This window comes from Scomber japonicus, chromosome 18 (genome assembly GCF_027409825.1).
Source record: "Scomber japonicus isolate fScoJap1 chromosome 18, fScoJap1.pri, whole genome shotgun sequence".
NCBI lineage: Eukaryota > Metazoa > Chordata > Actinopteri > Scombriformes > Scombridae > Scomber > Scomber japonicus.
In genome coordinates, this window is record NC_070595.1 from 29,757,271 (window position 1) to 29,773,298 (window position 16,028).

The window sequence follows — 16,028 nt, forward strand, 5'->3', positions numbered from 1 at the left end:
TGGCTTCCATGATATATACCCTCTACCCTGTCGTTTGGTGGATATTCTTTCACCTGTTGCTACTGCTCACCGAGGCTACCGACCAGAGCAGGTTGCAGTACACCAGGGATGAGCTAATGCAGCTAAACTTGCCACTCGCAGCTTGCATGACAGGTATCACAGAGCTACCAGACTTTATCCGGGAGGACGTTTTCAAGCGTACCCGCGGATCGACGGCTGTGAAGGTGAGGAAGCGGGGCAAACGAGCGGGCGTCAGGCTGCGACTGAAGAAACAACAACTCGACCGGATTCCCCTGCCCTCCATGATGCTGGCGAACGTTCAGTCTCTGAAGGGAAAACTGGACGAACTCCAGGGAAACGTGCGGTATCAGAAAGACTTCAAAGACTGCGGGGTCCTGGCATTTTCTGAATCGTGGCTTACTGAGAGCGACCGGGACAATGACCTGGCCCTGGACGGCTTTGGAGCACCATTCCGGATGGACAGAGATGCTGAGGTGACGGGGAAATGTCAGGGGGGAGGTGTATGTCTTTATGTTAACAAACGATACTGCAGCAGCAGCTCTGTGACTGTCAGAGAGCGTATTTGCACTAAGGACGTTGAAATCCTTTCTGTATCCTTACGTCCTTTTCACCTCCCCCGAGAGTTTCCACAACTTTTCATCACAGTGGTGTATATACACCCTAAAGCAAACGCTGATTCTGCCTGTGGTTCTATTTTCGAGGTGGTGCAAAAACTGCTGTCAATTTCGCCCGACGCTCCCAATTTTATTTTGGGTGATTTTAACCATGTTTCTCTTAAAAAGACACTTAGGAACTTTTATCAATATGTGTCCTGCCCAACCAGGCAGGACAGGACACTTGACCTTTGCTATGGGTCTGTGAAGGACGCCTACAAATCTCTTCCTTTGGCCCCGCTGGGCAGAGCGGACCATAACTGTGTGCACTTGCTGCCCATATATAAAACTCTCTTAAAGAGAGAGAAGGTCCAGACAAAAGACATTAGGGTCTGGACACGGGAAGCTGAAGAACGCCTGCAAGCGTGCTTCGACTGTACAGACTGGGACATGTTTAAACAGTCGAGTGGTGATAACCTGGACGTCTTGGTTCATGTTGTGTGCTCTTACATTGTTTTCTGTAGAGACATGATTATTCCTTGTAAGCGGGTGAAAACTTATCCAAATAATAAACCATGGGTAAATAAATCTGTGATGGCCAGTCTACAGAAAAAAAGAGCTGCTTTTAAAGAGGGAGCATCCTCCTCTGACTTGCACATAATTAACAGAGAACTGAAGACAGAAATCTCAAAGGCCAAACAGAAATACAAATCTGTGCTAGAGAATAAGATGGCTACAAATAATCTTGGCTCTGCTTGGTCAAGTATGAAAACCATAGCAGGCCTCCAAAGCTCAAAGAGTAGCCAGATTACTATGGATGGCTTCAACTCAGACACTGAGCTTGCAAATGCTCTTAATGGGTTTTACAATCGTTTTGACGATAAGCATGATTTTAATACAGAGGTCCAGGAGCTGAGGCATGAACTGACGGATGACCAGCATTTTAATATAGACCTCAGAGATGTGGAAAAGGCCTTTTTCTCAGTTAAAGTAAACAAGAGTCACGGTCCAGACAACATATGTGGACGTGTACTTAAATCTTGTGCCAGAGAACTGAGCCCTATCTTTCACTTTATTTTTAACAAATCCTTACAGTCTCAACATGTCCCTGCAATCTGGAAGGATACAGTAGTAGTCCCTGTCCCAAAGGTCAGCTGCCCCAAGGTCCTATACGATCTAAGACCGGTGGCTGTCTCATCAGTAGTCATGAAATCTTTTGAGAGACTTGTCAAGACCAAGATCCTGGAAGTAGCAGGGCAGGCATTAGATCCAATGCAGTTTGCATACAGACCAAATAGAGGGGTAGAGGACGCTACAGTTACCCTGATCAACCAGATTGTCAAACATGTTGAGCAAGTCGGCTCACACGTCAGACTTTTATTTATCGACTTTTCATCGGCTTTTAACACAATGCAGCCCCACATCTTAGCAAAGAGGCTCCTAGAACAGTTTGGCCTGAGTAAGAATATCGTGGGTTGGTCCCTTGACTTCCTGACTAATAGAACACAGAAAGTGAGGGTTAATGGATCCTTATCTGACCAGGTCTGCTCCTCCACAGGTTCCCCACAGGGTTGTGTTTTGTCCCCTGTATTTTTTATTTTGTACACTAACATGTGTCAGAGTGGGTTTGATAGGAGAACCATTATGAAATATGCAGACGACACAGTCATCATCAGCCTGTTACAGGCAGGAGAGACAGGTCATGGTCCGGTTGTCAACCATTTTATAGAGTGGTGTGAGGAGTCCCATTTAGAGATAAACACAAAAAAGACCAAGGATATGAAGATCGATTTTAGGAAGCAAGCCCCTCCACATGAAGTCACATACATCAAAGGTCAGACAGTAGAACTTGTACAATCTTACAAGTATCTGGGTACAATCATAGACACTAAACTTACCTTTGATGAAAATTGTGAAGCTGTGTGTAAGAAGGGACACCAGCGTCTTTTCTGTTGAAGGAAACTGTCTCACTTTCATGTTGACAGATCACTGATGAAGCTGTTCTACCGTGCTTTTATTGAGTCTGTCATTTCTTTTTGTATGGTGGCATGGTTTGGCAACCTGTCTTTAAAAAGCAGGAACTCACTGAGCCAGGTCGTCAAATGGGCTAGCAGGACAATCGGTGAGACACAGCTTAGCCCAGAAGCCCTGTATATAAGACAGCTGCAGCGGCTCACTGGTTCCATCTTAGGAGACAGATCTCACCCCCTCTATAGAGACTTCCTGCTCCTCCCATCTGGCCGCAGGTACACCGTACCTAGGACCAAAACTAAAAGGCACAGGTCTAGCTTCGTCCCTGCAGCCATCATACATCTCAATAAGAACTTGTGATCCCTTGATGATGGTTGGGGAGTTGATGATGATGATGATGATGTTGATGTTGACAATGACTGTGTTGATGATGATGAGTGCACTTATGCACTTACGCACTTTATGCCATGCACTTTTAGGGTAGCCACCCTACATATTTAATGCACTTTATGACGCAGCATGGAATGATGATGGGGATGATGATGAGTTGTGTGGCTATTTTACTGTTTTCATTTTTCTGTTTTGTATGAATGTCTCTCACTGCGAGCCAAATTTACCTGCGGGTACAAATAAAGAAATCTAATCTCTAATGATTATCCTAAGACGAAAGAAAAATGTTATTTCTTAATAAATTTGATTTTATTTCTGGCAAAGTTTCATATCCATAAGAGTAAATTTAATAAGAACCTTGTTTTGTTATTTTTCAGAAAGAAATCGAACATTATTTTAAATTACTTGATAATTTGACTAATCAAAAGGCTATTAAAACGTTAAATATCTGTACACATTACAACATTTTTGTCTTATAACTACCCCTGGCTCATCTATTATTTGATGTCTTACTTGTGTACTGTTCACTATATACTGTCTGTATGCTAAAATGCTAAAAAAAACAAAACAAGTACGTCTGCCGGTTGAGAAGCTAACTTCCGGTTAGCTATCTGCTAACTTCAAACGATAAAATAAATGAATTATGCGGCTCTTCAGACTGTCCAGATGTTACAGGAAAGATGGATACATTCTGCTCATAGCGATACGAGTCGTTTCGCGGGAGTTATATGAAAACGATTTATTTACTGTTTTACAGGCAACAATGAACTCTGTGTAACCATGGTAACCAAGATAAACAGTAGGTGTAACCATGGTAACTAAAATACACAGTAGGTAATGCTACGGTAAAGATGTCATAAGAACTATTAAGACTCACAGGCAAGGCCGCTTTAATGCACGGGCTTGCACGGGCTTACCTGGGCTGAAGCCCAGGAGCATCCCATCTTCAGGGTCATGATGAGCTGAAAAGATCATATTGTTTTGTAACTTGTCAGGTTCTGTCAATCACTTTAATCGCACGTTAAATAATAAATCAAGGGGATGGCCTAAAAACCTCTCAGCCCTGGGGCCTAACATTAGGTTAAGGCGGCCCTGCTCACAGGCCTCTTTATATTAATTTAATCAACTATATAAATGTGATATTTAAACACTTGTGGTGTTTTAATTTTTCATAAATCACTTTAAAGTCCAAATGAAGAAGAGAGGAGAGCCTCTGCTGTCCAGGAGGGAGAGTGTGTTTCTATCAGCAGAAAACTGGAGATAGAAAACTGTCACAGTATAAAGGTTTGTTTTTGTTTATTGAATCTGATCAAATGACCTGACAGTCATTTTCTTGCATGTTACATCACTGTGAGGACGCAGAAACCAGGAAATGAACAACAGGAAACTACTTTTGAAGACGTCAAACTGTGCGATTTCATATTTTTCTTACAGTTTAATCAACTAAACAATTCAACTTAAAAATAATCATCAGATTGATCAATAATAACAGTAATCATTATTTACAGTCCTGATATTAACACTCACCTGCCTCAGACTTGTTTTCCTTCTGCTCTGATGACTGTGAAATGAAGTCTGACTGACGTTCACCTTTATTCCCAACCTGTCTACTTCCTTCTCCCTTACTGGAAGTCACATGTGTGTATTTATCACTTTATGGGGACCGTTTCTTGTATAATAATTAACCTTGTTGGGACCAGTTAGGGAACAAAGTCTGGTCATAATGAGGCAGATACAGTTTATCTTTATGGATTATATTGATGGTGAATTGATCAGAAGACTTTGGACATATGAAGCTTTTTATCTTGTGTTTCTAGAGTTTTATGTTTTTGAGGACACGTAAAGGAAAATTTAATTTATCATATTTCTTAAAGGGAGTTTGGTGTCATATTTTCACAGGGAGCTTCAGTTGGATTAAAACCGATAGCATTAATGTTTTTTAACGTTTTATCAGCACTGTAGAAATAGCAGGTAACTGGTAAGGTATGATGAGGTTGTCTGATGGTGACTGCTGGAAGTTATTAAGTTGCAAGTTGCTCTTATTTACTGAAATCATTTTAAATGCAGTCTCATTTTTCATAGTAATCTGACCTCTTTTCAACACCTTGGTTTTATGGTTCACTATAAAGATCCATTATTCATTTTAATCCACTAACGAGAGTTTGCTGAGTTTTTACATCACTGTGAGGACGCAGAAACCAGGAAAACAACAACAGGAAACTACTTTTAAAATGGAGTCTGTTTACTTTCAACTTCAACTCCCTCCCTTCTCCTCTACAGGAAGTCACGTGTGTTTATGTGTGCGTGTCTGTTATCTACAGCTTGCAGACTCAATATATTTGTGTGAAGATTATTCATCCTCTACATGTTTATATTATTACCTACAAACAGTGTTTGCTGAGTTTTTACATCACTGTGAGGACGCAGAAACCAGGAAAAGAACAGGAAACTACTTTTGAAGACGTCAAACTATGTGATTTCATATTTTTCTGACAGTTTAATCAACTAAACAATTCAACTTAAAAATAATCATCAGATTGATCAATAATAACAGTAATCATTATTTACAGTCCTAATATTAACACTCACCTGCCTCAGACTTGCTGTTCTCCTCCTTCTGTTCTGATGACTGTGAAATGGCGTCTTTCAATTTAAGGGTTCCTCCCTCCTTCTGTACAGGAAATCATTGTGTGTGTGTGTGTGTGTGTGTGAGAGTGAGAGAGAGAGAGAGAGAGAGAGAGAGAGAGAGAGAGAGAGAGAGAGAGAGAGAGAGAGAGAGAGAGAGAGAGAGAGAGAGAGAGAGAGAGAGAGAGAGAGAGAGAGAGAGAGAGAGACTTGAGAAACTTGGAGACATTTGAATAATCAAAACCCACACAGTAATTAAAGTTTAACAAACAAATGCATGTGAATTGTGTATTCATACTGTGTACTGCGAGTGATAATAATAATAATAATAAAACATTTTATATATAAAGCACTTTACATTTGCAAAGCCATACTCAAAGTGCTACAAGACAAATTAAAACAAAATATAAAACATCAGAAAATACTCAATATCCTATACTACTAAAAATAAATGTTTTAAATCCCTTTCAAAAGTCTCAATAGATTGTGGTGCCCACAGCTGTTCGGGATGCTGTTGTGATGTGTTCATGCTTTCGCACTCATTAGGATCCTTGGAGCGCTGTTCTGATCATACTGTAGTCTCTGGAGACATGGACCAGCGTTTCAGCATCAGATGAGGTTAGTGTGGGACAGAGTGACAATAATTCTAAGATCTTGCAGAGGTGTTTGTTATGGGCTTCAAAGGTGAGTTGAGGGTTGTCATGACCAGAGAAAGTAATGCTGGTTATAGAGGACCTGGTAAATAATGCAGCATTAAAACCAGGAAAAGACGACTCTGATGACACATCACGATATTACGATATCCAAAATCTAAGACGATTTCTAGTCTCATATCACGATATCGATATAATTTCAATATAATGTCCATTAATATTCACTGTCCCTGACAAATAAACTAATTAAATATGATGATTAACATGGGCGACATAGTTGCAGGTGTTCAGTTATGATTCGTTTCCTTCCAGTTTTTCTTCGTAAAAGTCCAACAAAGGTGAAATGTCTCTCGTTGTTGCTCTCCTCCATGTTTACTGTTATCAGGCTGAATCTGTCTTCAGTGTGATAATCATCATCTGGATGCTGTGCCTGCCTGGCAGAGTTGATCCAGCCAATCCAGGTTTATCGGCGTTAAAACTTTCCAGCCGAACGTCGACACAGTTCAGTTTCCATCTGTGGAGCAACGAGTGGATCGACCAGTCGGCGCTGAAACACAGAGAGGAAGAGCAGCTGTGAGAGTTAAAGCGGGGACCAGATTCATCCACGTCAGAATACGAACAAGAGAAAAGATCAAAAAATAACCTGCATGAGTGCAAACGTTATGTTATAATTGGCTCAGAATCAACCAATCACATTCAAACCCAAGTTAAATTGTCATCAGGTATAGAACCGCAGTAACTCAGCTGCTGTTTAAAGTGGAACGTTTAAGTTTATTTTTCACTTGAACGTCATTTAAAGTAGACGATCAGCTTCTGTTGAGCTTCAGCCGTTCCTCTTCCTGTCTTTCTTTCTTTCTTTCTCCTCTTCTCTTTCTTTCTTTCTTATAACTGAAGCTTCATATTAGCTTCAGATCAACTTTTAAATCCACGTTTCCACAGAAGGAGGACTGTGGATTCACTTCCATTGTAAACATTATGACAGTAAGGGCAAGCGCAAATCGTGGCAGCGGCAGCTTCCGGCGGCAGCTTCCGGTGGCAACCTCAGTTGCCACAGAGATGCCGCAGCAGCTGAGGCTGTTTGAGGCAGTTGCTACAGAGATGCCGCGGCATCCCGGTGGCAACCTCAGTTGCCACAGAGATGCCGCGGCATATATATATATATATATAATCCTATATATATAATATAATAATATGATATTATAATAATATAATATATATACAAAATCTTAACAATTTAAAAAAAAAAAAGAAAAACATTTCATTACCATAGTAAATATTTTAAAAGGCAGGTCTGTGGCAACTGAGGTTGCCACCGGGATGCCACGGCAGCTCTGTGGCAACTGCCTCAAACAGCCTCAGCTGCCGCGGCATCTCTGAAGCTGCCACCGGAAGTTGCCACTGTAAGACCGGGAGCTGCCGCGGCAGCTGAGGTTGCCACCGGAAGTCATTATGAAGGATCTTCTAATGGTCAGTATGAACAGGAGGAATCACATCATATAATATTCATTTGGTCTCCTGACTGCTGCTTTAAGGTATTTATCTCCTCGCTGCAGAGTTGAACTTCCCAACACACGTACCTTCTTTCCTGGTACGTCGTCCAGAACTGAGCTGTTGGGTTTTTTCTGAGGAGGAAAGCAACGGTCACGAGGACGTCTTCGAAATCTGCAACAGGTTTTAAAACGTAAGAAAGGTCAGTTTGATATTTTACACTATGAGCTGGTTCTTTTCTCCATTGAACATGAAATAGTTGATTGTGACCAGTTAAAGCTTGTTGTGAATACTGAAAGTGATTTATTATTTTTATTATTATTATCTATGTCGTCATGCAGCACCGACCGGTTAAAGACTGACGCAAACTCCTCCCATAAACATGAACTGTGTCGTCATGCAGCAACGACCGGTTAAAGACTGACGTAAACTCCTCCCATGAACATGAACTGTGTCGTCATGCAGCACCGACCGGTTAAAGACTGACGTAAACTCCTCCCACAAACATGAACTGTGTCGTCATGCAGCAACGACCGGTTAAAGACTGATGTAAACTCCTCCCATAAACATGAACTGTGTCGTCATGCAGCACAGACCGGTTAAAGACTGATGTAAACTCCTCCCATAAACATGAACTGTGTCGTCATGCAGCACCGACCGGTTCAAGACTGACGTAAACTCCTCCCACAAACATGAACTGTGTCGTCATGCAGCACCCACCGGTTAAAGACTGGCGTAAACTCCTCCCATAAACATGAACTGTGTCGCCATGCAGCACCGACCGGTTAAAGACTGACGTAAACTCCTCCCATAAGCCTTAACTGCTAACTGTTTATTAGTTTATTTAAAGGATCCTCTTCTCCCTTTCTTTCTTTCCTCCTCTCTCTTCCTTTCTTTCTTTCTTCCCTCCTCTCTCTTCCTTTCCTCTTCTCTCCTCCTTTCTTTCCTCCTCTTTCTTTCTTTCTTTCTTTCCTCCTCTCTCTCTCTTCCTTTCTTTCTTCCTCTCTCTTCCTTTCTTTCTTTCCTCCTCTCTCTTCCTTTCTTTCTTCCTCTCTCTTCTTTCTTTCTTTCGTTCCTCCTCTTTCTTTCTTTCTTTCCTCCTCTCTCTTCCTTTCTTTCTTTGCTCCTCTCTCTTCCTTTCTTTCTTTCTTTCTTTCCTCCTCTCTCTTCCTTTCTTTCCTCCTCTCTCTTTCTTTCTTTCCTCCTCTCTCTTCCTCTCTTTCTTTCTTTCTTTCCTCCTCTCTCTTCCTTTCTTTCCTCCTCTTTCTTTCTTTCTTTCTTTCTTTCTTTCCTCCTCTCTCTTCCTTTCTCTCCTCCTCTTTCTTTCTTTCTTTCTTTCTGTCCTCCTCTCTCTCTTCCTTTCTTTCTGTCTTCCTCTCTTCCTTTCTTTCTTTCATTCCTCCTCTCTTTCTTTCTGTCTTTCCTCCTCTCTCTTTCTTTCTCTCTCTCTCTCTCTCTCTCTCTCTCTCTCTCTCTCTCTCTCTCTCTCTCTTCTTTCTTTCGTTCTCTCTCTTTCTTTCTTTCTTTCTTTCTCTCTCTTTCTTTCTTTCTTTCTTTCTTCTAACACCAGAGGCCTGTACTACGAAGCTGGATTAACCTACCCAGGATATCTCTCCGTTACCTGGGTTGACTTATCCAGACATTCGCAGTCCAGGATAAGCGGTACTACGAAGCTGGTTATCAACTCGGTAAATCAACCCAGGGTTTTCCAATCTGGATCTCTGCGCGCTCACATAAAGGGGAGGTGTTTGCAGCGTCTGACCAATCACAAACATGGAGAAACCCTGCAGAGCAGACTACTTTACCATGGAGGAGCAGACAATTATTCTTCAACTATATGAAGAATTCAAACATCATCCAGGCCAAAAGTAACACTGATGATGCAGCAGCAAAAGCCAGGAAGGAATGCTGGCAGAAAATTGCCGACTCTGTTAATGTGTAAATTCATGAGATCATACAATATTAATATATTGGACAATTTTAACGGACAGCACTCTGATCACACAATGCCACTTTATTACGGCACAGACGTTTGGGGCAGAGCGCTTCCTCAGTGCCCTTCCTCTCATAGAGACATTAAGTTAGTTTAATATTCAACATTCAAAATACAAACCTATTAACCTTCAACCATTTGAGTGAATGATGTCAAACCAACTGTATAACAGACTAATATCCCTCATGTGCCTCAAGGCTTATATTACAAATATATATTTTCGTCAATTTTTTACAATTACAATAAATAAATACTGTTATTATGCTCCCTGACACTTTGATCTCAGGATGTCAAACCTACAGAATAATATCCCTCATGTGCCTCAATGATTATTTTTTAAATATATATTTTGGCCAATTAAAAAATTGCATCTATCACTAAAAGCTCATTCTCTCCTAAGCGCTCCTCTCGCGATCCGCGCACCAATGTTGACAGGATCTTCTAAGAATGGGCGGGTCATTTTCTAAGAGAGCTGATTGGTCAGGAGGTGGTGCTTTCATACTCGTTGATCTCTTATCCAGAACATAACCTGCTCCGGAGCAGGTTAGCCGTTCAGCATAAGTTACCATGGTGATTTACCCCGGTAAGAAGTGAACCAGCTTCGTAGTACGGAAAACCCAGGGTTAACCCTGAAGTTATCTCGATAAGAGAAAATCCAGCTTCGTAGTACAGGCCTCTGGTATTACAATCTCAAGTAAATATTACAATATATCCACTCAATCGAATAAGCTGATGATATAATGAAGGTGTTGAGATTAAATACATTCTTAAACTCCTTTTAAAATCAGACTTTCCCTTAATTTCACAAACCTCCCCTGGAAGACTGTTCCAAAAATTCAATACTGACAACTTCATAGAGTCAGACTTAGGTAGTGGTAAAGTGATCAGTCTACAATTCGCCCCTAGAGTGTTATAAGAATGAGTATTTGAGCAGTAAATTATATTATTATAAAAGAATGCAGGAGTCTGAGTGTTAATTCTTCTATGCAAGTATATTATTACATTAGCAGAGAGTCTGTCCTTATAATTAGTTTAAAAGGCTGTTAGATGCAGCAGACCAAAGATGACATTAAACTAACCGGTGCACATTTACTCTTCATGGCAACAGCTCTGTTGATCAGACCAGAACCAAGAAGCTTCACAGTTTTTACTTGCTGTATTGTTTGACCATCTATTTACCAAATAACAACTTTAATACCAAATATTAACTATAGCAGTTTCTCAAATGTGGGAAAAATAAAAACACGGATTTTACTTATATGGGCATGAGGAGGGGCCATGGGCAGAGAAGGCTTTCAACTAGCGATTGAGACCATAAACACATTTTGAAAACATTTACTGAGGTTAGAAATCAAGTGAGAAGTTGGTGAATTCTCCATTGACTTGTATAGAGACGGTCGCCCCCTGGTGGCCTTTTGATAGAATGCAACTCTAAGTTACTTCTGCGTTGGCTTCATTTCTGAGGACCGGAACTCCCCGCATGGGTTTTACAGACAAATTGAGAGAATCATAGGAAGATGACTCAATGATAACTCGTCCTCAGCTTCCTGTACGTTTTTATCTGTGTTGTTTCTACACTGGGAACGCACCGTCCGGCTCGTAGAAAACATCTGATCCCAGGATGATGTCCACTTTGGGAAGCAAGACCAGGTCAGGTGACACTTCCCCCCAGGTGAGACCCACCACGCGTACATCGCTGAGGCCGTTGGCTTCACAGCTGCGCCTGCAGTTCTGCAGACATGGCGGCCTGTTGGCGTCATCGGACAGGATCACCGTCGCGCTGCAGCTCGCCGCCACCACACCTGGTAGACTCACACCTGCGCCGAGCTGCCGACAGGAAACATCCGTCACGCTGGTAAACGTCAAACTGCTTTTTTAAGACATTTATTGCACGAGAAAATGTGAAAACTGGTTCACGATATTATCCAGATAATCATCAGAATATACTTTCACCTTCATGTTATCCTCCCCCCGTCTAGTTTGACTGTTCCTTCTTTCCTCCCCCCACCTTCTTCCCTTCCTTCTTTCCTCTGTCCTTCTTTCCTTCCACCATTCTTTCCTTCTTTCTCCATTCCTTCCTTCTTTCTCCATTCCTTCCTTCCTTCTTTCCTTCCTTCTTCCTCCCTTCCTTCCTCCCTTCTTTCCCCCTTCCTTCCTCCCCCCCCTTTCCTTCCTTCCTTCTTTCCTCCTTCCTTCCTCCCTCCTTTGCTTCCTTCTTTCCTCTGTCCTTCCTTCTTCCTCCCCCCCTCCCATCCTTCTTCCTCCTTCTTTTCCTTCCTTCCTCCTTGTCTCTTTCTTTCCTCTCTCACCTTCCTCCCTTCCTTCTTCCTCCCTCCTTTCCTTCATCTTCCTCCCTCCCTCCTTTCCTTCCTTCCTTCCTTTCCTTCCTTCCTCCTTACCTTCCTTCTTCCTCCCTTCTTTCCTTCTTCCTCCATTCTTTCCTTCCTTCTTCCTCCCTCCCTCCTTTCCTTTCCTTCCTTCCTTCTTTCCTTTCCTCCTTCCTTCCTCCCTCCTTCCCTTCTTCCTTCCTCCCTCCTTTCCTTATTCCCTCCCTCCTTTCCTTCCTTCTTCCTCTCTTCCTTCCTTGACTTGAGGACAACAGGAGGGTTTAACTATAAAACTTCACCTAACCAGGGTTATTATAGTTCACTAAACTAAAACTAACAGTGTAGTATAGAATAATTTAGTTAACTGAAATAAAAATAAAAACAATGAACAATGTGAAACTAACTAAAACTAAAGTCTTAGTCTTAGTTTTAGTTTTCTTTTCATTTTCTCCTAAGCTCACTAAAACTAAACTGGAATAAAAAAAAGCAAACTGAAAAACTAAATAAAAATAAAAACTAATGGACATGTCCATGCACCTTATATTCTTATTGCAGCACAGATAAGGAAATAAGTCATAACATCATAAATCATAAAGTCATGCATGGATAAAAGGTTAAGATTTAGCCCTTGTGAATGTCGGCATGCAGTGAATATTCATTTAGTGTGTGTGTGTGTGTGTGTGTGCAAACTAAACTATGACTGGAGAGAGACGTGAGCTCCACCTTGTGGCCAATCCAAATACATCAAATACATCAGGACTTAAATACTGCAATTTAGTATTGATGCACTGTATATAACTAATTTCAATTCAACTGTGCAACATGTATACTATCATTTACTTTTTTCTTCACTTTAATCTGTGCAATTATTTTTTTTTTTTCATATATTTCTCAGTCCCTTCAGGATTTCGCGGGATTTTTTTCTGATTGTTGCCTAAAATGATTTTGCGACAGCATTTAAAAAAAATTGCGGTAAATGTTGCGATGTTTTAAGCACTTTTGTTGCAATTAAATTGCGGGAGACACACATCATCTCTGATCTCATTGCACATTCAACTTGATATTTTGAAGACAGTTTTCACACCGTTAACATTTTATTTGACAATATTGATCTCTCTCACAGACACATGCACACACAACACAGAAACACAGATACAGACACACAGAGTTAGTTGAGTTTACCGTCGCGGCAGACGGTATTTTTTGCCTCCAATTTGCGGAAAAATTGCGGCCCACACATAATCGCGTGGATTGGTTGAATTTGCGTTAATTGTTGCGATCACGCCATCGCGAATTCCTGGAGGGACTGATTTCTACTATTATTGTTGTTTTTCATATTTATTTATTGGTGCTCTTCTATTTTTACTGTCCGCTTGCTGCTGTAATAATGCACATTTCCCCCACTGTGGGACCATTGTTGGTGAGTCCCAGCTTTCCCAAACATCAGACCGTTACAGAGGATTGCTTTTCCTATTTTAAATGATGACTCTCACTCAGCTTCTCTCCTCCAGACGGAGCTATTTGGTCCCTGAATGTAAATGTGAACAGTTTTAATCCTGCTGTCATCATTGAGCTGAATAAACTGGAACTATACACACCTGGCACATGACTTATTTATTTATGTATTTATTAGGGCTGTCAAACGATTAATTTTTTAAAATCGAGATTAATCGCAGAATTTCCATAGTTAATCACGATTAATGGCGTTTTGAATTGCATGTTTAAAATCCTGTTATTTTCCATTTGAAGGCAGTTTTAAGCCCATAATGTAAAGCATTTCTTACCAGAGTGTCTTAACTGGGAATCAATCACGGCTCTGCTGCGACTCCCACACTCCAAAATGGTCCTTTGGTGGAGCTGAGGCTGGCTTGGCTGCACCTGGGTGTTTAGCGTGGAGGTGCTAACTCAAACTCCACGTACTCCGGTGGTAGTTAAACTCCGTTTGACACAGGTTGCATTTTACTTTTGACTTTGTCAACTGAAGCGTCTGGAAGTGTTTTAAAGTTAAACAAGCCGTTCAAAAGTCCAGTAGCTCTCTTACTTTCCATCAGCGCGGTAGGTTTACTGCAGGAGGCCACTTCAAAGCATAGCGCTACAGCTCGAGGAGCCGTCTACGGGGGAGTAGAAGGGACAAAAAGGCTTGCAACATTAAAATGCCATTAAAAAACATTAACACGTTATGGATTGCATTAATCTAATCAAGATTAACGCGTTAACGCTGACAGCCCTAGTATTTATGTATTTCTGTAGCCAAGAATCCAGGTCATTTTATTATATTCATTTTATGGGTCATAGGAAATCTGTGTGTTTATTGGTGAAGCCTTTTATCTTCATCATGTTTCTCTCTTTTGGTTCTCTTTTGGATGAATGGATGACAACTCACTGCAAATCATGAAGACCCTACAGGTCTGAAGAAAGTAACCTCCATCCCATAATAATACCCGTCTCACCTCCAGCACCGTTTTGTCTCTCAGCTCCTCTCGGCGGCTCCACAGATACTGAGCCAGCACCACTGCACAGGGCCACACGTACATACCGTACTGTGGATCCAGAACCTGAGAGAAACAAAACATCACATGCAACTATTTAAGGATCACATCATTAATGAGCGAGTTGACCTGTTCAAGATACAAGTTGGCGTCTTCCAAAAAACAGCATATACACTCAATCCAAGGACTCGATGTTGGCTTTTATATCCGATATCCGATATTCCGATATTGTTCAACTCTTAATTTACGATACCGATATATGTAGGCTTTTTACACCAAAACTGTAACAACATAAAATATCTCCTATTGTGGAATTAACACATTATGTCGAATTTTACTGTGATGCCCCACTGGATGAATGAATGCAACATGGAAACACTGTCTGTGCAAAATAAGAGAACAACTTCAATTTGAGTTATGGAAAATTATTTTTTAGAGTGCAGTGCCTCAAACAACACAACAGCTAAGGCAAGGTTGACTTCTTCACACATGGTTGACAATATCAAAACAAGGCAGATGCATCTCTATCTCATAAATTTGTACATTTTAATATATGAAAATGTGTATCAGCTACACAAAAAATAAGGTCGCCTATAATGACTGAATGTTGTGTTGTTTAAACTCAGAAATAGTATCTGAGTAATGCTGCTTGTAACTTCTGAGGAGTCACTGGTATAACTGTCTTTTTCTGATTGTATTTCTATATTCTAATGTATGTATTGTATATTGTTGTACTTGTACTTTACTGTAGTATTAAAGATCCACAGCTCCATGGTGATTATATTTTTGATAAATGTATTGTATCTTGTTTGTGCTGTATGTTTTTCTAATGGACTTTAAGCTTTTAAGACAATAAAACTGAACTAAACTCAACTAAATCTAGTTCAACTGAACATGTTTATGTAATGGCTGTATGCCGAATAGAAGAGATGACTCAAACGTATCGTATTTAGTCTATATTTGTTTGTTCTATGATGAATATACTATTTAAATACCCATGATTAACTTAAATCTCTATATTTTAATGGCAGTTTGGTGCTATAGCAGGACAAGAAGGCACGAAAGCTAAGTTGTATGCTCCACGCACATATATGACGAACTACTTTACACGTATAATAATAATATAAACATAAATACTTAAACAAACCTCAGGTATGGAGACAGAAAGTGTATTTTCATTTTCTTCAAAGGTGAAAACTTTGGTTGTTTCGGCTCCGCTGTGATCCATCATGCACGTAAATTAAATAAATGAATCTCCTTCTAATCCGCTGACTATTCTTCTTCTTCTGAAAATCATGTTAAACTATTATTTTTATGGATATTTATGTTTTTATCCTATCAGTATCAACCACGCGTTTCCTCCCCACGCTGTTCTAACGCTTAACATCAAACACAAGAGTGACGCGCTCACAGCCAATCACATCCACGCGTTGAGCCTGGCGGGAAGGCTCATACTAGATTTCACCCAATCACGGCTT

The 16,028-nt window shown here is 40.7% G+C and overlaps 1 protein-coding gene across 1 annotated transcript; it reads right to left on the reverse strand.

Moving 5' to 3' along the window:
• Positions 1-6,472: 6,472 nt before the first annotated feature.
• Positions 6,473-15,901, reverse strand: mettl23 (methyltransferase like 23). Its single transcript, XM_053338168.1, has 5 exons — positions 15,698-15,901; positions 14,512-14,616; positions 11,324-11,561; positions 7,831-7,915; positions 6,473-6,800 (listed from the first exon to the last, which is right to left on the reverse strand). Exons 1-5 carry the CDS (start codon positions 15,779-15,781, stop codon positions 6,635-6,637), a joined length of 678 nt encoding a protein of 225 aa, XP_053194143.1. The 5' UTR covers positions 15,782-15,901; the 3' UTR covers positions 6,473-6,634.
• Positions 15,902-16,028: the final 127 nt, after the last annotated feature.

Excerpts from the sequence above, each read along its gene's own strand:
- mettl23 (XM_053338168.1), bottom strand. The coding sequence starts at position 15,781 with ATGATGGATCACAGCGGAGCCGAAACAACCAAAGTTTTCACCTTTGAA. Across the intron at positions 14,617-15,697 it reads TTTCTGTCTCCATACCTGAG|GTTCTGGATCCACAGTACGG; the intron begins GTTTGTTTAAGT and ends TGTTTCTCTCAG. Across the intron at positions 11,562-14,511 it reads GAGACAAAACGGTGCTGGAG|CTCGGCGCAGGTGTGAGTCT; the intron begins GTGAGACGGGTA and ends TCCTGTCGGCAG.